At 55.8% G+C, this 22,492-nt stretch overlaps 1 protein-coding gene across 6 annotated transcripts in view; it reads left to right on the top strand.

Moving 5' to 3' along the window:
• The first annotated feature begins 777 nt into the window (after positions 1–777).
• The window catches only part of ZFTRAF1 (zinc finger TRAF-type and ring finger containing 1), a 46,817-nt gene continuing 25,102 nt past the window's right edge, over positions 778–22,492 (top strand). The window contains exon 1 of one of the 6 annotated variants that reach the window (XM_073329896.2): positions 778–1,175. In XM_073329896.2, the coding sequence (XP_073185997.2) occupies positions 849–1,175 (327 nt within the window). In that variant the 5' untranslated portion in view covers positions 778–848. Of the gene's footprint in view, positions 1,176–2,549; positions 2,574–3,353; positions 3,379–5,692; positions 5,722–5,792; positions 5,829–6,579; positions 6,602–22,492 lie in introns of those variants that run through there. The other 5 variants (XM_078851393.1, XM_078851392.1, XM_078851391.1 and 2 more) reach the window with 5 other exon arrangements.

Here is a 22,492-nt window from a genome sequence, read left to right as displayed (position 1 = left end):
TCCCCATTTAGCCCCGCCCCCTCCCCCTCTAGCCCCTCCCTCTAGCCTCTGCCCTTCCCCTCTAGCCCCCCCTCCAGCCTCTTCCCTTCCCTCTCTAGCCCCTCCCTTCTCCTTTAGCCTCTCCCATTCAGCCCCTCCCCCTTTAGCCCCGCCTCCTCCCCTCTAGCCCCTCCCTCTAGCCTCTGCCCTTCCCTCTCTAGCCCCTCCCTTCTCCTTTAGCCCCTCCCATTCAGCCCCTTCCCCGTTAGCCCCGCCTCCTCCCCTCTAGCCCCTCCCTCTAGCCTCTGCCCTTCCCTCTCTCGCCCCTCCCCTTCTCCTTTAGCCCCTCCCATTCAGCCCCTTCCCCGTTAGCCCCGCCTCCTCCCCTCTAGCCCCTCCCTGTAGCCTCTGCCCTTCCCTCTCTCGCCCCTCCCCTTCTCCTTTAGCCTCTCCCATTCGGCCTCCTCCCCTCTAGCCCCTCCCTCTAGCCTCTGCCCTTCACCTTATAGCCCCGCCCTACCGAGCCCCTCCCGCGAGCCCCGCCCCATCTGGCCCCGCCCCCGCTGTTTTGTTCCCTTCTCCGGGTTCGTGAAATTTTCACTGAAAAAAAGCCAGTGGGCGCGGGGCGGGGCCTCCCCAGGGGCGGGGCGACGACCTTTGTGCTGGTAGGTCGATGGCCCGCCGGGCCCGCCCCCGCTGCGCGGTGATTGGCGGAGGGCGTGGAAGGGGCGGGGCGGGGCGGACGAGGGAAGGAGGAGGAGGAGGAGGAGGAGGAGGCGGCGGCAAGCAAAGATGGCGGCGGCGGTGGCGGGGTGAAGCGGCGGCGGCGGCGGAGTCTGGGCCGGCAGCAGCGCGGGGCGGGCGGCGCCATGTCCGGGGCGGAGGAGCGGGAGCCCGGCGGCGGGGGCCCGGCCGCCGCCTCCTCCTCCGCGGCGGCCTCCTCCTCCTCCTCCTCCGCGGGGCTGGGCGAGGCGGCGGGGCCGGCGGCGGCGGCGGGGCCCGAGGAGCCGGGGCTGCTGCTCGGCGGGGCCCGGCCGCACGCGGAGCCCGCCGCCGACCCGGACGCGCCGCCCAAGAAGCGGCTGAAGGTGGCGGGGGCGGGCGGGGCCGAGGGCAGCGTCAAGCTGGAGGAGCGGCTGTACTCGGTGCTGTGCTGCACGGTGTGCCTGGACCTGCCCAAGGCCTCGGTCTACCAGGTACCGCCCCCCCGAACCCCCCCGGGGCCCCCCATGTCCCCTACAGTCCCCCGGGCCCCCCCACTGCCCCGCCCCGCACGGTGTGCCTGGACCTGCCCAAGGCCTCGGTCTACCAGGTACCGCCCCCCCGAACCCCCCCGGGGCCCCCCATGTCCCCTACAGTCCCCCGGGCCCCCCCCCACTGCCCCGCCCCGCACGGTGTGCCTGGACCTGCCCAAGGCCTCGGTCTACCAGGTACCGCCCCCCCCGAAACCCCCCCGGGGCCCCCCATGTCCCCTACAGTCCCCCGGGCCCCCCCCACTGCCCCGCCCCGCATGGTGTGCCTGGACCTGCCCAAGGCCTCGGTCTACCAGGTACCGCCCCCCCGAACCCCCCCGGGGCCCCCCATGTCCCCTACAGTCCCCCCGGGCCCCCCCCACTGCCCCGCCCCGCATGGTGTGCCTGGACCTGCCCAAGGCCTCGGTCTACCAGGTACCGCCCCCCCGAACCCCCCCGGGGCCCCCCATGTCCCCTACAGTCCCCCGGGCCCCCCCACTGCCCCGCCCCGCACGGTGTGCCTGGACCTGCCCAAGGCCTCGGTCTACCAGGTACCGCCCCCCCCGAACCCCCCCGGGGCCCCCCATGTCCCCTACAGTCCCCCGGGCCCCCCCCCCACTGCCCCGCCCCGCACGGTGTGCCTGGACCTGCCCAAGGCCTCGGTCTACCAGGTACCGCCCCCCCGAACCCCCCCGGGGCCCCCCCATGTCCCCTACAGTCCCCCGGGCCCCCCCCACTGCCCCGCCCCGCATGGTGTGCCTGGACCTGCCCAAGGCCTCGGTCTACCAGGTACCCGCCCCCCCGAACCCCCCCGGGGCCCCCCATGTCCCCTACAGTCCCCCCGGGCCCCCCCCCACTGCCCCGCCCCGCATGGTGTGCCTGGACCTGCCCAAGGCCTCGGTCTACCAGGTACCGCCCCCCCCGGGGCCCCCCATGTCCCCTACAGTCCCCCGGGCCCCCCCCCACTGCCCCGCCCCGCACGGTGTGCCTGGACCTGCCCAAGGCCTCGGTCTACCAGGTACCGCCCCCCCGGGGCGCCCCATGTCCCCTACAGTCCCCCGGGCCCCCCCCCACTGCCCCGCCCCGCACGGTGTGCCTGGACCTGCCCAAGGCCTCGGTCTACCAGGTACCGCCCCCCCCAAATCCCCCCGGGGCCCCCCATGTCCCCTACAATCCCCCCGGGCCCCCCCACTGCCCCGCCCCGCACGGTGTGCCTGGACCTGCCCAAGGCCTCGGTCTACCAGGTACCGCCCCCCCGAACCCCCCCGGGGCCCCCCATGTCCCCTACAGTCCCCCGGGCCCCCCCCCACTGCCCCGCCCCGCGCGGTGTGCCTGGACCTGCCCAAGGCCTCGGTCTACCAGGTACCGCCCCCCCGGGGCCCCCCATGTCCCCTACAATCCCCCCGGGCCCCCCCCCACTGCCCCGCCCCGCACGGTGTGCCTGGACCTGCCCAAGGCCTCGGTCTACCAGGTACCGCCCCCCCGGGGCGCCCCATGTCCCCTACAGTCCCCCGGGCCCCCCCCCACTGCCCCGCCCCGCACGGTGTGCCTGGACCTGCCCAAGGCCTCGGTCTACCAGGTACCGCCCCCCCCGAACCCCCCGGGGCTCCCCATGTCCCCTACAGTCCCCCCGGGCCCCCCCCCACTGCCCCGCCCCGCATGGTGTGCCTGGACCTGCCCAAGGCCTCGGTCTACCAGGTACCCGCCCCCCCCGGGGCCCCCCATGTCCCCTACAGTCCCCCCGGGCCCCCCCCACTGCCCCGCCCCGCACGGTGTGCCTGGACCTGCCCAAGGCCTCGGTCTACCAGGTACCGCCCCCCCAAACCCCCCCGGGCCCCCCATGTCCCCTACAGTCCCCCCGGGCCCCCCCCCCCCACTGCCCCGCCCCGCACGGTGTGCCTGGACCTGCCCAAGGCCTCGGTCTACCAGGTACCGCCCCCCTGAAACCCCCCGGGGCCCCCCATGTCCCCTACAGTCCCCCCGGGCCCCCCCCCCACTGCCCCGCCCCGCACGGTGTGCCTGGACCTGCCCAAGGCCTCGGTCTACCAGGTACCGCCCCCCCGAACCCCCCCGGGGCCCCCCATGTCCCCTACAGTCCCCCGGGCCCCCCCCCACTGCCTCGCCCTGCACGGTGTGCCTGGACCTGCCCAAGGCCTCGGTCTACCAGGTACCGCCCCCCCGAACCCCTCCGGGGCCCCCCATGTCCCCTACAGTCCCCCCGGCCCCCCCCCCACTGCCCCGCCCCGCATGGTGTGCCTGGACCTGCCCAAGGCCTCGGTCTACCAGGTACCGCCCCCCCGAACCCCCCCGGGGCCCCCCATGTCCCCTACAGTCCCCCCGGGCCCCCCCCACTGCCCCGCCCCGCACGGTGTGCCTGGACCTGCCCAAGGCCTCGGTCTACCAGGTACCGCCCCCCCCGGGGCCCCCCATGTCCCCTACAGTCCCCCCGGGCCCCCCCCCACTGCCCCGCCCCGCACGGTGTGCCTGGACCTGCCCAAGGCCTCGGTCTACCAGGTACCGCCCCCCCGAACCCCCCCGGGCCCCCCATGTCCCCTACAGTCCCCCCCGGGCCCCCCCCCCCACTGCCCCGCCCCGCACAGTGTGCCTGGACCTGCCCAAGGCCTCGGTCTACCAGGTACCGCCCCCCCGGGGCCCCCCATGTCCCCTACAGTCCCCCCAGGCCCCCCCCACTGCCCCGCCACGCACCGTGTGCCTGGACCTGCCCAAGGCCTCGGTCTACCAGGTACCGCCCCCCCGAACCCCCCCGGGGCCCCCCATGTCCCCTACAGTCCCCCCGGGCCCCCCCCCCACTGCCCCGCCCCGTACGGTGTGCCTGGACCTGCCCAAGGCCTCGGTCTACCAGGTACCGCCCCCCCGAACCCCCCCGGGGCCCCCCATGTCCCCTACAGTCCCCCCGGGCCCCCCCCACTGCCCCGCCCCGCATGGTGTGCCTGGACCTGCCCAAGGCCTCGGTCTACCAGGTACCGCCCCCCCCCGAACCCCCCCGGGGCCCCCCATGTCCCCTACAGTCCCCCCGGGCCCCCCCCCACTGCCCCGCCCCGCATGGTGTGCCTGGACCTGCCCAAGGCCTCGGTCTACCAGGTACCGCCCCCCCCGAACCCCCCCGGGGCCCCCCATGTCCCCTACAGTCCCCCCGGGCCCCTCCACTGCGCACGGTGTGCCTGGACCTGCCCAAGGCCTCGGTCTACCAGGTACCGCCCCCCGAACCCCCCCGGGGCCCCCCATGTCCCCTACAGTCCCCCTGGGCCCCCCCACTGCCCCGCCCCGCACGGTGTGCCTGGACCTGCCCAAGGCCTCGGTCTACCAGGTACCGCCCCCCCCGAAACCCCCCGGGGCCCCCCATTTCCCCTACAGTCCCCCCGGGCCCCCCCCCCCACTGCCCCGCCCCGCACGGTGTGCCTGGACCTGCCCAAGGCCTCGGTCTACCAGGTACCGCCCCCCCCGAACCCCCCCGGGGCCCCCCATGTCCCCTACAGTCCCCCCGGGCCCCCCCACTGCCCCGCCCCGCACGGTGTGCCTGGACCTGCCCAAGGCCTCGGTCTACCAGGTACTGCCCCCCCGAACCCCCCCCGGGGCCCCCCATGTCCCCTACAGTCCCCCCGGGCCCCCCCACTGCCCCGCCCCGCATGGTGTGCCTGGACCTGCCCAAGGCCTCGGTCTACCAGGTACCGCCCCCCCCCGAACCCCCCCGGGGCCCCCCCATGTCCCCTACAGTCCCCCTGGGCCCCCCCCCACTGCCCCGCCCCGCATGGTGTGCCTGGACCTGCCCAAGGCCTCGGTCTACCAGGTACCGCCCCCCCCGAACCCCCCCGGGGCCCCCCATGTCCCCTACAGTCCCCCCGGGCCCCCCCCACTGCGCACGGTGTGCCTGGACCTGCCCAAGGCCTCGGTCTACCAGGTACCGCCCCCCCGAACCCCCCCGGGGCCCCCCATGTCCCCTACAGTCCCCCCGGGCCCCCCCACTGCCCCGCCCCGCACGGTGTGGCTGGACCTGCCCAAGGCCTCGGTCTACCAGGTACCGCCCCCCCGAAACCCCCCGGGGCCCCCCATTTCCCCTACAGTCCCCCCGGGCCCCCCCCCCACTGCCCCGCCCCGCACGGTGTGCCTGGACCTGCCCAAGGCCTCGGTCTACCAGGTACCGCCCCCCCCGAACCCCCCCGGGGCCCCCCATGTCCCCTACAGTCCCCCCGGGCCCCCCCACTGCCCCGCCCCGCACGGTGTGCCTGGACCTGCCCAAGGCCTCGGTCTACCAGGTACCGCCCCCCCCGAACCCCCCCGGGGCCCCCCATGTCCCCTACAGTCCCCCCGGGCCCCCCCCACTGCCCCGCCCCGCACGGTGTGCCTGGACCTGCCCAAGGCCTCGGTCTACCAGGTACTGCCCCCCCGAACCCCCCCGGGGCCCCCCATGTCCCCTACAGTCCCCACGGCCCCCCCCACTGCCCCGCCCCGCACGGTGTGCCTGGACCTGCCCAAGGCCTCGGTCTACCAGGTATTGCCCCACACCCCCCCTTGGGGTCCCCAACACCCCCTTGGGGCCCCCCAACTCCCCCGCCTAGCATGGTGTGCCTGGACCTGCCCAAGGCCTCGGTCTACCAGGTATTGCCCCACACCCCTCCTTGGGGGCCCCCCACACCTCCTTGGGGGCCCCCTATCTCCCCTGCCTAGCATGGTGTGCCTGGACCTGCCCAAGGCCTTGGTCTACCAGGTACAGCCCCTGCATCCCTGGAGCCCCCCAACTGCCCCACCCCGCATGGTGTGCCTGGGCCTGCCCAGGGCCTTGGTCTACTAGGTACCTCCCCCTGGAGCCCCCCACATCCCTCCAGGGCCCCCCCAACTGCCCCACCCCCACACGGTGTGCCTGTACCTGCCCAAGGCCTTGGTCTACCAGGTACCCCCCGTGCCCCCAACCCTCCCCGGTGGCCCCCTACAGCCCCCCTGTACCCTTCCCAAGTCCCCTGCCCCACACGGTGTACCTGGACCTGCCCAAGGTCTCGGTCTACCAGGTACTGCCCCCCTGTACCTCCAAACCCCCCGGAGCCCCTCTGGGGCCCCCACATCCCCTACTGCCCCGCACGGTGTGCCTGGACTTGCCCAAGGTCTCGGTCTACCAGGTACTGCCCCCCTGTACCTCCAAACCCCCCGGAGCCCCTCTGGGGCCCCCACATCCCCTACTGCCCCCCTAGGACCTCCCAAACTCCCCCATCCCGCACGGTGTGCCTGGACCTGCCCAAGGCCTCGGTCTGCCAGGTACTGCCCCCTGTACCCCAACACCTCTGTGGGCCCCATGTCCCCTACACTCCCCTAGAACCCCCCAAACTCCCCTGCCCCGCACAGTGTGCCTAGCCCTGCCCAAGGCCTCGGTCTACCAGGTACCGTCCTCCTTTATCCCCCAACACCCCCGGAGCCCCCTTGGAGCCTCCATAGCCTCCTGGGACCCCCCCAAACTCCTCTCCTGCACACGGTGAGCCTGGACCTGCCCAAGGCCTCGGTCCAACAGGTACTGCCCCCTGGGACCCTCCCAATCCCCCACAGTCCCCCTGGAACTCCCCAAACCCCACCCTGCCCTGCACGGTGTGTCTGGACCTGCCCAAGGCCTTGGTCTACCAGGTACATCTCCCCTCCCCCGCACAGTGTCCCTGGACCTGCTCAAGGCCTTGGTCTGGCAGTTATCCCCACCCCCCCCGGGGACCCCCATAACTCCCTTGGGACCTCCAGGACCTCCCTGCACAGTATGCCTGGACCTGCGCAAGGCCTTGGTGTACTAGGTACTGTTCCCCAGGGCCTCCCACCCTTATGCTTTGACCTGCTTAAGGCCTTGGTCTATCAATACCATCTTGATTCCCCTGGGATCCCCCATTTGTGGTTTACCAGTACCACCATCCCACCCCGATTCCCCTGGGATCACCCATAGAATCATAGAATATCAGGGTTGGAAGGGACCCCAGAAGGTCATCTAGTCCAACCCCCTGCTCAAAGCAGGACCAATTCCCGGTTAAATCATCCCACCCATGGTCTACTAGTTCCAGGATCTCCAGGACACTCCTGCTGACATTCCCACACTGCATGGCATGACTGACTTGTCCAAGGCTTCAGTCTAACAGCTACCCGCATCCCCCCAGGATCCTTTCAGGATTCCCCTGGGAGCTTACCACCTTGCACGGTGTGCCTGGACCTGCCCAAGGCCTGGGTCTACCAGGTACCCCTAGGAACCTCCACCGCACTGATCCCTGAACTCCCCCATACCCTCTGTAACCTCTCTGTATGGTGTGCATGGACCTTCCCAAGGCTGATCTACCTGGTACTGGCCCCCTGGACCTTATCCCGGCTGGGATGAGACCCTCCCTTCCCCTGCATGGTGTGCCTGAGGGACTGCTCAATGCTTCTGTCTACATGGTACCCTCTACCTGTCCTCCCTTCACAGTATTCCTGGATCTGGCTAAGGCTTCATCTACCAAGTACCCTCAGATCTGATCCCCTATTCTCATACCCCTGCACAGCATTGCCTGCACCTGCCCATGATCTTGTTCAACCAGGTACCCACCCTTGGGACCTCAGTCCACTATATACCTTCCTGGGACCTCTTCTCCGTCTCTGCTACCACTGCATGGATCTGCCCATAGCATCTGTTTTCCTGGCCCCTCTCCCAAGCAGGACCTCCCCCGGCATCCTCTGGATGGTGTGCCTGGATCTAGACAAGCCTCAGTCTTCTACAGAACCCCTCTGCCAAGGGCTGACGCCTCCTGTACCCAGAAGACCTTATCTCCACCCCCCTCATGGTGTCTAGCCCTGCCCACGGCCTTGGTCTGCTAGCTTCCATTCTCCAGGGAATGGGACCATCACACTGCAACGCTGCTTCTGGGGAGAGGGGAGCCCCCTCTTGCTCTGGGGACTGTGCACTTGAGCCTGCCCAAGGCCTCTGTTTCACACCTGCACTCTGCCTCCGATTCCCCTTACCAAACCCAGCCTCCAGCCCTGTATCCTTGTCCAGCCCTGTTCTGGGTTATCGCTTCCTCTGCCTCTCTGAGGTTTGAGGACTAGGCTCTGCTACTGAGCAAAGTGATTCTCAAAGAGAAGATGAAGTGAGTCATTTCTTCCTCAGTCTGCTGATCACTAAGGGGGCAGGTGTTTTCCCATGGTTGCTCCCGAAGGGCCTTTCCCCAGATAGCATCTGAGATGTGCTCCTTGCTTTTTCTAGGTCACCTGGTACCAAAGTCAAGGCAACTTCACTTCACCCTCCTGCAGGGTGTATTCCCTCCCACTCCACGGCTCCTGGTCACCAGCTCCCAAAATACATAACATTCTGGGGAGGAATGGGCTTTGCAGAAGAAAACAGGGATCTAGTTGAACTCCTATTGAATGGAGCAGGCTACAGTGCCTCTCCCTGGGGATTGTCAGCTGGTCAGGGTTTGTTTGCTCCCTCTGGGAGACTTGTGTTCCATGGAGGGAGGGGTACCTTGTTTTAGTCAGGGAAGATCCCACCCTGTTTTGAATCTTAGTGAAATAACTTGATCCCATTGAATGGCTCCAGTGACTGGTCCCTTAGCCTGAAATAGCACCAGGCCAGAGAAAGAAGGCAAACTTCTATGGAATAGAAACAGAAATACTCGTAAAAAACCAAAACCCCATCTTACTTCCACCTGAGTGTGCTGGTGGCTGGGATTGGTGGAAAGCAATGATCGCGGGCTCGCTGCCAGCTGCATGTCCCACACAGAGACTCACATCACAGTGAGGGTTTCATTGAAACAGCACAAGTGGAGGTGCCAGAAACTCCAGGGCATTATGGGACCAGTTATGTAAAATATGTGTGGATATGTGTGGTGTTGACAAGACTCAGATCTGCTTTTTATTTTATCACCTCTTCTACAAGCAGACAGTTCTCTCTTCGCTCTGCAAAGCATACACTTCTCCTTGTAATCGTGCTGCAGGAACGTGCGCTAATCTGCAGACGGTTGTAAGTGGCCTCAGTATAGCCAGTGTCCATTTTGTGGGATGCTGACCTTCTAGCGCTTTTGAGGCTTCACGTGTAAGGCAGGGCTACCCATCACTTTCTAGATCTGAGGATGACTGAGAAGTGAAAGAGTTGGATAGCCCTGTCAGTTCATTCAAATCTATCTTTGAGCTGGGATAGTTGATCTTCCTGGGGTATGCTAACCATTCTGGCCTCTTCAGGCAAGCAAGAGGAAAAACAAAATGGACTTCGGCCTAGCCATTCCTCAGCTTACAGTTTCTATGCTGCACAGGCTGGCTGGTTAGAGGAATTTAGACATAGGGTTGCCAATTTTGGATGTATTCCTGGAGATTTCATCACATGACCATCTTTAATTAAAGATTAATCTTTCATTCCTGGAGACTTCAGGACAATCCTGGAGGATTGGCAACCCTGTGCTTTAATTCTCCTTCCCAGTCTGGTGTTTGGAAGGTTCATATGACTCGCATTTAATCACAGAGCTGAGCTGTGAAGCAGAGTGTGAGCTGAAAGCCCTGAAATGGTAGGAGTGAGAGACTTGAATTAGCCAAGAGCTTAAATGCAAAGGTCATTGCCTTGGTGATGTTACACTTTGCTGATCAGACCCTAATAATTTCGGCTGCACACTGTTGCTAATGTGAGAGTAGCCTAAGATGGCAGAGCTGTGCTGTCTCAAGGAAGGGAGCTATGTTACTGCGAGGTTTATTTCATGTGCAACTCTGTCATTCATGGTAAGGTTTACAGGCTCAAGGGATCGTGTAAAATGGCTGCTTGCTCTGAGGAAGCAGTGTTCTTAGGAGCAAATCTGTTAGCAGAAATGTATGGGTACGCACTTAAACTGAATCCGAATGACTGGTGATAAACCAATGGCTCTTGCCTTGGTATGTGTGCCTGCAAAAGAACTGGCTTTCTTTTCTGAGCCTTTGTAGGTATTAGGCTTCATTGGGAGAAAAGTGTTGTGGGAATTGGGGTCAGATGCTGATTCTAAAACTAACTGCCACTTTCCCTCCTCTGGGCCCTCTTCCAGTCATGTTTGTCTGGTGCCCTAGAATTTTTTTCCCTAAAAGAAGACGAAATAATTGAGTTTTAACTTCCTTCCCTGCAGAGAATAGGTAAACCAGGACAAGCTGCTGCTGGCTGCCATGCTGTGGGAGCTTTGGCAGCATCGCACAATGGTCCCATTATTGATGAGGGCACTCAAGGTTTTGGATTGCCACAAAATTACTGCTGCTTTTACAGGCTAGCAAAGCAAACATGATTGTGATTTTTGGAAAGGCTGGTGCAAGCCAGTCTGGCGCTTTGGTAGCTGTGGAATTCCCTGGGCAGATTCAATTAGGAGCATTTAAAATGTTTTGGGAGAAACGAAAACAGCCATGAATAGCAAGAGGTCTTCCTGTATCTGTAGAGACCCACAGAGTGAAATCGGTGCTTGCTTGTTAATGTTCTCTTGAGTGGAGCTTATGCGGTTTAGTTGCTGTTGCTTGATTTGCTTGTGCTAGCTTTGTATGTGCTGGCAAAGGCATCTAAATAGTGCCACAAGGAGCATATATGTTTTTTTTTATTCCTCTTGTATGCCCTCTTCCCTGAGGTGTGTCATACATCTCTCTAGCCGCCTGGCTGAATTTGAGGGAAAGGGTGACTTTGTGGTTGAGACAACGAACTGGGTCTCTGGTGGAGGTGGGAATTGAACCCATAAGCTCTGGATTTACTGTGACAACTTGGGCTAGCCCCTCGCTCTCCATGCCTTGGTTTCCTCATCTCTAAACTAGGAGTCCCTGTGTGATAGTGTTGAGCATACATTTATGAATGCTTGCAAGGAGCTCAGATGATGCAGTGACTTGGTACATGGGGAAAAGTTGGAGCTTTCTGACATGGAATGCCCAGATCTTGTCTAAATGTGGGCTGTATTGCAACTTACCAGGAAGAGCAGACTGCAGCTACCCTCAGTTCTGAGACCTGCAGGTAGCTGCTTAGGGATCAAGGTGGTGCATGGTCTGTGATTATAGACTGCTCCTCTATTAAAGGTGAAGGTTATTCTGAATGAGGAAGAAAGGTCTTGTGCTTAAAGCACTGGGCTGGGTCCGGGTCCTGGTCCTGGCAGTACTACCAGCTTTCTGTGTTATCCTGGGGAAGGCACTTATTCTTTGTGCCTCACTTTCTCCACCTGTAAAATGGGGATATCCACCTAGCAGAGTGTTGAGCCCTAATTCATTATTTGTAAAGAACTTTGAGGTCCTGGGTGGAAAGTGTTGTAGATGGGTGTCCTATGCAGTACTGTACAATTCTGTGGGTTCTCTTTGGCCATCCTTCGTTACAGTGTAATAAACTTGAAACCCTTATTAACCAACTAGACTTGGCAAAATGTCCTGCAAAGCAACTTTAGAAAAATCTACTCTCCCATCCTACCTGGTCCATTCTCTGCTTGCCTGGGCTGACTACCCTTATTTGTTGTAACTGAGGAGCAAGCTAGTCATTTGTAATCCCTGTTCGTGAGGGAGGTGGAGGGGAAGGATAGATATGCTTTGTGCCGAGGCTGCTGTAAGGATTCTTAGGGGGGACCTAATACTAGACGCAGGAAAGCCAGTGCAAACCTTCTCTTGGAGTTGATATGAGGTACACATTAATGTCTGAAGCTTTTTATTTACAGTGTGTCTTTGTTCAGGTGTATAGATGCTGATGAAATCTGATGAACAGGAGAATGAATGGAATTCCAGATACCTTGCTCTTCGGTGTTTTTATATATATAATTTTATATATATAAAAAAAAATTAAATAAAAGGTAGTTAGCCCAGGCAAGCAGAGATTGGAACAGGCAGGGTGGGAGAGTAGATTTTTCCAAGGTTGCTTTTTGCAGGACATCACAGGAGAGGTGTCTGGAGAAGGGAGTAGTGCGTCTGCCTTGAAACAAACTAACTGTAAGCAATAATAGTGTTAGCACTGATATGCAGCCACCCCATGTTCTGAGTGCCGCCCATCCCTTTGTGCATGTTGTGGAAGGCTGGGGTTCCTACAGGCAAATGAATGGCCTAGCAGGGTGGATAAGGTGGAGTGCTGCATGCGTTTTTCTTCAGTAATGGTGGCCCTGGGATGGCTGATTTTGTGGTTGAAAGCAGGAAATAGATTATCCTGAGTATTTTAGCTGCTGGTAATTTTTATAGTTCTCAAGGGTTTATCTACATGGGGATGATCAGGAAAGTTAGGATGAATTAACTAAAGGTGTGATGTTAAGTCACTTTAACCCAGGGGTCTCAAACACACAGCCCGCGGTGTTATTTGTTGTGGCCTGTCAAGCTCCCCCCGGAGTTATTTCCTGTGGCTGCCAAGGTGCTTCCCGCACCTCCAGGTGCTTCCCGCTGCCAGACAGCTGTTCGGTGGTGCTTAGCGCTTTCTAGGAGGGAGGAGCGGGGAGCTGTGTGCTCAGGGGAGAAGGGGCAAGGATTTGGGGGAGGGGTTGGAATAGGGGCAGGGAGGGGGCAGAGTTGGGGTGGGGACTTTGGGGAAGGGATTGGAAAGGGTGGAGTGGGGCTGGGGGCAGCGGGAGGGGGAGGAGACGGCTTTTGTACCTTTATACGAAAAGGTGTCAGTGATGCGACCCGCAGGCCAATGTACTAGTCCTCATGTGACCCTCATGGTGATTTGAGTTTGAGATCCCTGCTTTAACCTCTGTATGCATGCTTTCATTCAGGGAATTAAGTTAGAGTGAGCTCAAGTCCTTTTATGTCTGATTGAGAGGTCCACACAGGGGATAATGAGCTTGTACTCCACAGCTTTAGTTAATTCATCTTAACTTTCCTGTGTAGACAAGCCCCAAGCATGCTGATGCTTCATGGTATGAAGAGGAAATGGTCCCTCCCCTGAAGGCCTTACAGTCTAATTCTAGACATGTAACAACAAGCTGTGTAACCGAGTAGGGAGGGACGGGCTGAGGGGAAAAGCAACATCAATAAAATAATGCAGTTACTGTGTAGGGTTTACAGCTTGATGGTTCAGCAAGCTGTTTCCCCATAATTATTGGCTCACTTTGTGAGCATCCCAGGGGAGGTGTCTTAGGGAAGGAGTAATACAGCTGCCTTTAAACAAACTGATTGTATGCGGTTATAGCGTTTAGTGTCTATATGGAGCCATCGCCACGTTCTAACTCTGTTCTTTGCGCTGCCCGTCGCTTGTGCTTAATAGGAATCCCAGCCTTCCTTAAGTATCTAATCCATAAATACACAACAAGCAGGAGTTTCCTTAGCACACTGTCTCCAGTATACACTATAGGGTGCATTTCTAGTGTCTTGGTAATATGTTCTAGTTCTCTCTCCTTTCCCTTGCTGGATCATCTGCTGTTGGTTGGACTTTTTGAGGCCTACAATGAAAATCCCCAATAAGCTGCTGCAGGGCAGCCCGAACAGCTGTAATTGTACATTTGTACTTCTAAGGAATGTCACTTTCAGTGTTCTTAAGAGAATTTAGCTGTTTTGCCCACTCCTTTGGTTCAGTTGCCAACTATATCTGGCTAGTCAGTTTAACGATATTTTTAATATAGCAAAATAAGCCGTGGAAGCCATTTGCGGTCATGTTCCTTCACCAGACTCTGTAGTTGCACTGGTGCATTGTAAGTCAGCATGGATCACCTGTCCAGCCTCCATGTTCCCCTAATACGCTATAGGCAAACATTAAATAGGGGATCTGTACACTGCAGACTTGAGAGTTTTTAATTAGCACATTAATCTGGGATTGTGGTGTTAAACTGAGATCCTAAAATAAAACATCTAAAATCTTACACAGTTCTAAAGAGCTACGGGTTGAACGAATATGTATTAGTGTGCCCAGATAAAGCCTTAACATTGCTCAAGGGATATATATAAAGGTAATATTTACTGCATAACCAGCATTACCATTAAAAAACCCCAAACTTAAGCATTAACTCTGGAAACAACAAGTTAACAAAATATTTCTATAAATTACCTTATCTATAAATAAACTTTTGTATAGGTTGTCAACATGAGATGCTTAAGGTTAATGTTTGTTCATGATGACCATACATACTCCAGCTTTTGAGATCATTACTAATGTACTTTATATAGTTGGATGCACTCCTCGATGTGATGAGTTTATAAATAGGTATTTGTTCAGTTCGGTCTCTTGAGGATGTCTGTAAGGTAACAGTATCGGTAACTGAATGTACTGTTGAATGCATCCTGTGAAGTGAGTTGTAGCTCACGAAAGTTTATGCTCAAATTGGTTAGTCTCTGAGGTGCCACAAGTCCTCCTTTTCTTTTTGCGAATACAGACTAACATGGCTGCTACTCTGAAACCTGTTGAGAGTTGTTTCGGTGACTTTAGTAGAGCATTTCCATGCTTCAGTGCTTTGGTTTTTAACGGGGACTCTCAGATACTGTATAGCCAAACAGTCAAGCAATCGCTTGAACAATCTGAACTAAGTTAGTCTGGGGAGGGATTTCCTAGCTTTTTAAAGAAAAGGGAGGAGCAAAGTAGTTTCTAGCTGAGCTAGTTGCATGTTTAGACAACTGAGTCTGTAAATGTTGGTGTTTAACTGGCTCAGCTGTTAAACTGGTTTGGTTCTGGTTTTATGAACTCTTAATACCTCCATAAGGACCATGGCCACCCTCAGTTTAGTGCACCCCAGGTACTCCGCTCTCCTGACCCCGTGTGGTTTCATGCCTTCCTCAGAGAACTTCACAGGACAATGAGAACTAACAGGGTAGGGAGCCCAACAGCCCCCCTCTAAAGCACTAAGGGCAGCTGTACCTCGATTCAGCAGCTCAGTTGAGTGGGGCTTGAAGGAAATGCTTCCCAGCTGAGTCAGTTTAGTGCATATGTTTAACCCTTTAAATGCTTAGTCCCCTTTGGTGGCTTCTGTAGTAGAGAATGGTGAGTTAAAATCTAGTTAGACCAGTGCAAACCACTGGATTTTCATAGTTGAAAAACTGAAAACAAGTTAGGAAGATCCGTCCCAGGGTTCCCACAGACACTGACTAGGCTTTCCTGCGCTTACATGGTACACTGGGGTCCTGATCCTCATTGCAGCATCCAGGTGTTACTGAACTACGTGTGCTTAAAATGTAGTCTGAGACTTCTGGATTCCCAAGCCAGAAGGGACCACCATGATCGTCCAGTGTGACTTCCCGTGTAACACAGGCCTGAGCCCTGCCTCCAAATCATTCCTAGAGCAGAGCTGTTAGAAACACAGCCCATCCCAGTTTAAAAATGGTCTGCCTTGGAGAATTCACCACCACCCTTGGGAAATTTTCAGTGGTTAATTACTCTAAAACTGTGCCATCTTTCCAGTCTGAATTTGTCTTCCAGCCATTGAATCGTGTTATACCTTTCTCTGCTGTCTTTCTTACTATACCCAGGAACATGTGCATTTCCTAGATACGCGTTGTGGTTCAGTAAGCTTCTGTAGGGAGCTCTGGCTTTTGACATATTAACCCCTTCCCCCACTGCATTTTTTGCATTTTTTAGTCTAAAGTAGAAAATATTGGAGAACTTTAAATGTGATCCTTTTCAGCTAAACATCCTGAGTGTAGGAAATACTGACTGGTAAGCAACACTTCTTTTGAGACTAAGGGCTAGGTTTTCAAAGGTGTTTAGGCACCTAAAGATGCAGATATGCAGCTATATAGGTGCTCTGGATTTCAGGCACCCATTTGCCACCAGTGTTTTTCTGATACTGAAGATGACCCTGTGCCTGCATTTAGGAGTTTACAACCTAGAGGTCTGACCCATCAGCATCCAGACCTTGCTGCAGTACAGGTCTTGGATGGCCAGGGCTTTGGAGGTCAGGCCGTAAATTAGGTAAAGAAATGAGACCGTGAGGTAGAAGAGTGGTGGAAAGGAGAGCCATGCACCAGAGAAGAGTGCCCTTCTTGGGGACTGCATGTGTTTTACGTCCTCTGACTGGGCTTCATAACAGGTGTGGATTTATATGAAGGGTACATTTTTAAAGTTTAGACCATCTATCATTAACCTTTTATAAACAGGTTTAGATCATAGTATATTAGAGAATGTTGGACTCTAACAATCTATAACTATATTTAAATATCAATTTATTAAGCCTTTAACTATAAATGTAGTCTGATAATTTCAGAGAGGAAATCAGTGGTGGAAAGACGTTTGGAGGACGAGAGAACGGTGGTGGTGGTTGCAGAAGACAACTGTCTATTCATGATTTCTGTACACTGCAGGGGTCTCTTTGGTACATGGCTTTTTTTAGATGTCGTCTTTAGGGCAAGAGTCTCATGTTTTACAACACTCTCCTTCTGCCCTGTTGTCTGTGCTCTTGATCTACAGAAATAATATTTACAACCTTTCAGGGTTGGGACAATGATTTAAGCAGATATCACCAATCATCATTGTGGGATCAAGCCTTTCCAATCTCCCTTTCTGCTGTAGTGAAAGATTAAACTGCTTCCATAGCACTCATGTGATTGCTGTAGGCGAGAGCTTTAATTCCTCTTGGCTGACCCACTGGCTTGTGTCTTATTGTTGGCTCACTGGCTGAAACTTTAGAACTGCGTTCTTTACTCCCTGCCTTCATCCTCAGAGCTTACTTAGGAGAGAGCAATTCTTAGCAGGTGAGAGTAAGAGTGAAGGTTAATCTAGGTTGTCCAAACTCACTGCTGATGGCTCTTCTCATGAGGCCGTTTGACAGCTGTGAATATGATGCCTGCTTCCGCTTAAAGTTTGGAGAGCACCTATGGTGAAATGGGTACGCTTCTCCACAGTCTGCAGATGAGCTGGCAAGCTGCAGACCTACTCTTCATTACTTGCTAAGGTGCCACAAGTACTTCTTTTCTTTTTACAGATACAGGCTAACACGGCTGCTACTCTGAAACTCTTCACAGCATGTCTTTCTCTTGTCTCATGGATTCAGTAAGCGACTTGGTCTGTGCAGCTCTGAATATTTCACTGCTGTCACCAGGTGAGACAGCAGGACAAGAGTGAATGTGACTTTAAAGTGCTGCAAAAGGATTTACTCTAAACGGTGGTTACCCAGATACTTTTACAGACCGTTCCATAGATGATCCCTTGTGAGTCACTTCTAACCCTTAGCCACCCTCCCAACTGCTGATCCTCAGTGTCCTCTCTTACTGACCATTAGGGAGGACTCTATGGGTTACTAATCCATGGACCACAGTTCGAGAACCACTGCTCTAAGACCTTAGTGGTGTCTTCAGAGGGCTGTTCATGGCCTTGAGACTTCTTGAGTATTTGCCTTCAGGGGTGGTGTGGAGCGGAGGGAATATGGTGCAGCTGTAGCTGTATTGGACTTCACATTTCAGAAGCTTTGGCAGTGGGTGTGTGTGTTACCTGTCAAACCATAAATGCATCTCTCTCCACATTGATCCTTGTGTTGTTCAGGGCCTTTTACCAAACAGAAAATGCACCTGAAGGCCTGGGTGAGGATCAGGTCCCACTTCTCCTGTTAATGAACACTTCCAGACAAGCTGCCGTCCTTGGTAGACAGTAATGAAACTTGGGCTGTAGAGCCTGTTTCAGGGGTTTGTAGATTCCAAGGCCAGAAGGGGGACCATGGTGATCCTCCTGTCTGGTCTCCTGTGCAATACAGGCCAGAGACCTGCCCCCAGATCATGCCTAGAGCAGAGGAGTTAGAACATCCAGTCTTCGAGTCAGGGCTTTTAGAATTCTGTTACCTGGACAATGGCACAACTTTCACAGTGGACGTTTCCACACTTAACCTGGGCCCAGGCACTTCACTCTGTATTTGGACTTCGTTGCACAAGGCTGGCTGTTTGTCTCTACACCCTGTCCTGCCCCTGCCTGAGCCTGTAATGTAACCCTCCCTCTGTCATACCACCCATCCTGGCATCCCCCTAGATCTTCCCCCACCATATCCCCAGCCCTCACTTTACGCACAGAACACCCCACCCCTGCATCCCATGCACAGTGTGTGTAGGGGAGGGGGGGGTTGAGAGGGCTGTGATTTTTCAGGAGCTGTTAGCTTACCACCCCTCCCCTAGACCCATCTGCCCCATATTCTTCCCATAGCCCCTCCATTGCATCTGCACATTTCTCTGCCCCACGACTCCCCCTGCATCTGCCCCCATATGCTGGGGATGGCAGTTTTCTTTGGCCTCGGCTCATTGCCCTTCCCTGCAGTTGCTGGTGGAGAGTATTCCCTAGCTGGCCAGTGTCTATTATTTTAGCTCCAAGCCCCAACAGGGGTCCCTGGGGGGTGGAGCTTTGGGTCTGGGGCTGTCTCTGGGCTGCGCCAGGCCATCAAGGTTTAGAAATGGGTCCTGAATTAGAATGACTGTCGTAGTGTACTGATAGAGAATTGAACAACTAGCAGAGATGGGCATTGCCAGGAGCAGCAGGCAGTGCTGTTAAAAGGCAAATGGTCTTAAGGTCACAGTGGGAAACTTGCTCATTGTACAATGAACTGTATCAGATCTCTGGGACTGACTCTTCTGCCGAGCCTGATATGCTAATCCTTTTGGCCACAATGTTGCATTAAGATCTCATGTTCAGCTGGTTATTCACCCTGACCCCCAAGTCTCTTTCAGGGTCACTGCTTCCCGGGAAAGTATGGTTTACATTCTTGGTTCCTAGATGTTACTTTACATGTGGCCGTATCAAAATGCATTTTTTTATTTTATTTTTTTTTGCACCCAGCTTACTAAGAGGTCCAGCTCACTCCGTATCTCTCCTCTGTTGTTTACTATTAGCCCATGCTTTGTCATCTGCAAACTACCACTAATGATTTAACTCCAGGTCCCTAAAATGTTAAACAGCATAGGGCCAAGAACTGATCCCCCTGGGACCCTATAGAAACACACCTGCTTGCTGATGACTTCCTGTTCATGATTACAGCCTGTTGTTAGGCCCCTGAACTCAGATTCCTGATGGAGAGTGATTTTGTATTCTTGTTTCTAAGCAAATGGCGGCAGCACCAAGCAAAATCCTTACAGAAGTCTTAATGTCAATGCCCACACCATTCCCTTCATATCCTCATCTGCCTTATGGTTTTGTCAGAAGAACGCTGCTTAGGGGGCCTCTATACACCAAGGGAAGAGGTGATGGGGACTGGGGGAGGATTGAGTTTTGGGATCGCTTTGGGAGGGACCCAGAATCCTGAGATGTCAGCTGAGCCACTTATGCTTGAGGAAGAATTGGGGGGACAAAACACTTCAGCAGGCCTGCAGCTTTTTATTGTACAGCTGGGACTTATCATGCAAGTCCATGGAAGAACTGGGTGCATTCTGATGTATGCTGCCTGTGGTGTTGGTAATAGGGCCATAATACCACCTTGCCCCTGTTCTGCTGTGCCTGCAGACTCTCTCCCCCCTACATTCGCTGCTCCTGTTTCTTGGGCTGCTCTTAGCTGTCAGGGTAGAAGTGCCTGACTCCTTCACAGAGTATCTGTCTGAGCTGGGCCATGTGGTCAGACTTGATGATGAGAAGCCATCAAAGAAACAAACCTCCACTTCGCAGAATTACAGTGAGCACTAGGGGCAAAACATTGCTGTTACATGGTGTGCTTATCAGGCCATCTGCCTCCAAGGTGCACCTAGAGATCATGGTGCAGTGGGCCTTCAATCAAGTCTTTATTTAATGAAGTGCCGCCCCCCCCCCCTTCCCAAGTGTGTGTGAAGGGTAATGGATTCTAAGTAAGCAGGGGAAGTCAGTGCTGAATTGAAATTGCTTTGATCGCTTTCCCTGGGATTGAGGGGATGCGGCTGCGACCAACTCCCCTTGTTTTAAATTGTAGTCCTGCAGCCTGGACAGTCCATTGCAGGCACAGGGTGGGGGTGATGGCATTCCAGTTTTGGGACCTCTTAAAAATATGAGCTGAAGGAAGAGGAAAATCCCACCGGTTAGTAGCTGCATTGAGTGCTCCAGTCTCAGGCACACAAGAGGAGGGCTACTACTATACAGCAGGATGCAAAGTTTGGAAAACTCCTGGAAAGTCAGGGCTAGTGCAGGCAGGAGGGCCAGGCAGCAATGCGTATGGCGTACGAGGAAGATACCCAGCGAGGATAGACGATGCCAATGGGAGTTCTGTAACAAAAGGAGATACTGCTGCTTTGACCCTGAGACTGGCAGGAGCACCGCCTGCCCAATTGCTGCGTATCTGTTAGAGCAGTGGTTCTCAACCTTTTGTTCTAGTGCCCCCTTTCACTCAGCAAGCCTCGGAGTGTGATCCCCTCTTATAAATTAAAAACACTTTTTTATATTTAACACTATTATAAATGCTGGCGGCAAAGCGGGGCTTGGGGTGAAAGCTGACAGCTCGTGACCCCCTGAGAGGTCCTGACCCCTAGTTTGAGAACCCCTGAATTAGGGCAGAGCAAGAGCTATTACCCTTTCTTCTAAAGCATCCTCACAACTGCTTTTGCAGGCACCTTCTGCAAGAGCAGGGGAAAGAAAAGTGTGTCTGGAAGAAGTGCTCTTGCTCTCATGCATGTTAGGTTTTTTTGATATGGGGGCAGGCCTGCGAGCTTGTCTGTGTGTAATAAACTTTCTTGAAAACAAATCTTGTACCCTTTACATATCACAGTTACTGTTTACTGCCACTACACCTACACTTCAATCCTCTGTCAACTCCCTTGTACTAGAATATAAAGCCCACATCTGTGAAAAGTACAGCACCTCCATGTACTTTTTCCCATACAAATAATAAAGAATGTTTAATGCTTACAAAAACCCCTTTGCATCTCCCCATGGAATAAACTCCATTAAAGTTATTCATTTCACTGATGGGTGCTCCAGTCCCTCATGAGTTTAAAAGTGTGTTCTAACATGTGCTGTCTGTGCTAACAGCTTCATTGGTTAATGCCAGGCTGGCTGCCTTGATACTGAACTCTTCTGCCGTGCTGCATTCATTAGTTGTGGAACTGCCATGGTGGGTCAGGAGCTCTCTCATCCTGCTTTGTCTCATGCATGCTCACTCTCTCCATCTGCTGCGTATACATGGGAGTTGCTGTGTGATTGGGGTGGTGTCCCGACGCATCACGCTAACAGCAGACCCATCAATGTACCATGGGAATCGTCCTCTTTGGCCTGCACATGAAAGTTTAGTATCTCTGGTCTGTTAATAAACTGCTGGGTGGGGTTGAGGCTCATGGCTTCCAGCAGGGGCTCTGGACTAGTGGCCACCTTGATCACACACCCCATTAGCAGTATGCGTACTGCCCTGCATGACTCCCAACAGTTGTGTTTGCTGGGGTGTACTGACTGTGCCGAGGAGTTGGCCACCAGATAGCTCAGGCGTTCTCAATCAGCATTGGGACCCACAGGGGGTCGCGAGCAGTCAGCCTCCACCCCGCTTTGCCTCCAGCATTTATAACGGTGTTCAATATATAAAAAAGTGTTTTTAATTTATAAGGGTGGGCGGTCGCACTCAGAGGCTTGCTATGTGAAAGGGGTCACCAGTACAAAAGTTTGAGAACCACTGAGATAGCTGGTGTAGCCAGCTTCCACAGAGCAATCTCCACTCTTCTCTGGGGAGGGGAGCTCTCCTTGTCATGGTCTGCTCTAGTGGTGAGGCCAGGTGGGTTTGCTTCCTCGTTCTGAATGCGTGCAGCTGTTGGTCCTCATCTCTGCTGTTAAACGTCTCAGCCCACTACTCCATGGCTTACTGTCTGGAGCCAACATCAGCATTGCAGGAAGGGTGTGGAGACAGTTCCGGCAGCATCTGCAAGAACAGTAGGTGGACCTGGACAGCGGGGCTAGCGGGACGCTCTGGGTACTTGAACCCCTGAGAGAGCAGCACAGATGAGGCCTCGGAATGCACCCGTCAGGCATTCCAAATAACTCACAAGTCACCCAGGATCTGCTGGGAGCAGATTACCAGCTCCAGCCTCTCTCCATCTTCAATGGTTACACCCTTCAAATAACTACATTGGTCAGGTATCCTCTCTCCCTGAGTCAACAATTAACTAGTGCCCCAGAGTTTTCAAAGGATCCTTCGGGGGGTGAGGCACTCAACTCCCATTGAAATTCAGTGGTACATGGGAGCTTCTCTTTGGCTTCTGGTTTCAGAGTGGTAGCCGTGTTAGTCTGTATCAGCAAAAGAAACGAGGAGTCCTTGTGGCACCTTAGAGACTAACAAATGTGTTTGGGCATAAGCTTTCGTGGGCTAAAACCCACTTCATCAGATTCATGAAGTGGAAAATACAGTAGGGAGGTATAAACACACAGCACGTGAAAGGATGGGAGTTGCCTTTGGCTTCTTTGGTGAAAGGATGGGAGTTGCCGAGGTTTCAGCATGGATTCACCAAGGGAAGGTCATGCCTGACTAATCTAATCGCCTTCTATG

This window comes from Lepidochelys kempii, chromosome 2 (genome assembly GCF_965140285.1).
Source record: "Lepidochelys kempii isolate rLepKem1 chromosome 2, rLepKem1.hap1, whole genome shotgun sequence".
Taxonomy (NCBI): domain Eukaryota; kingdom Metazoa; phylum Chordata; order Testudines; family Cheloniidae; genus Lepidochelys; species Lepidochelys kempii.
This window is presented reverse-complemented; position numbering and strand designations above follow the sequence as displayed.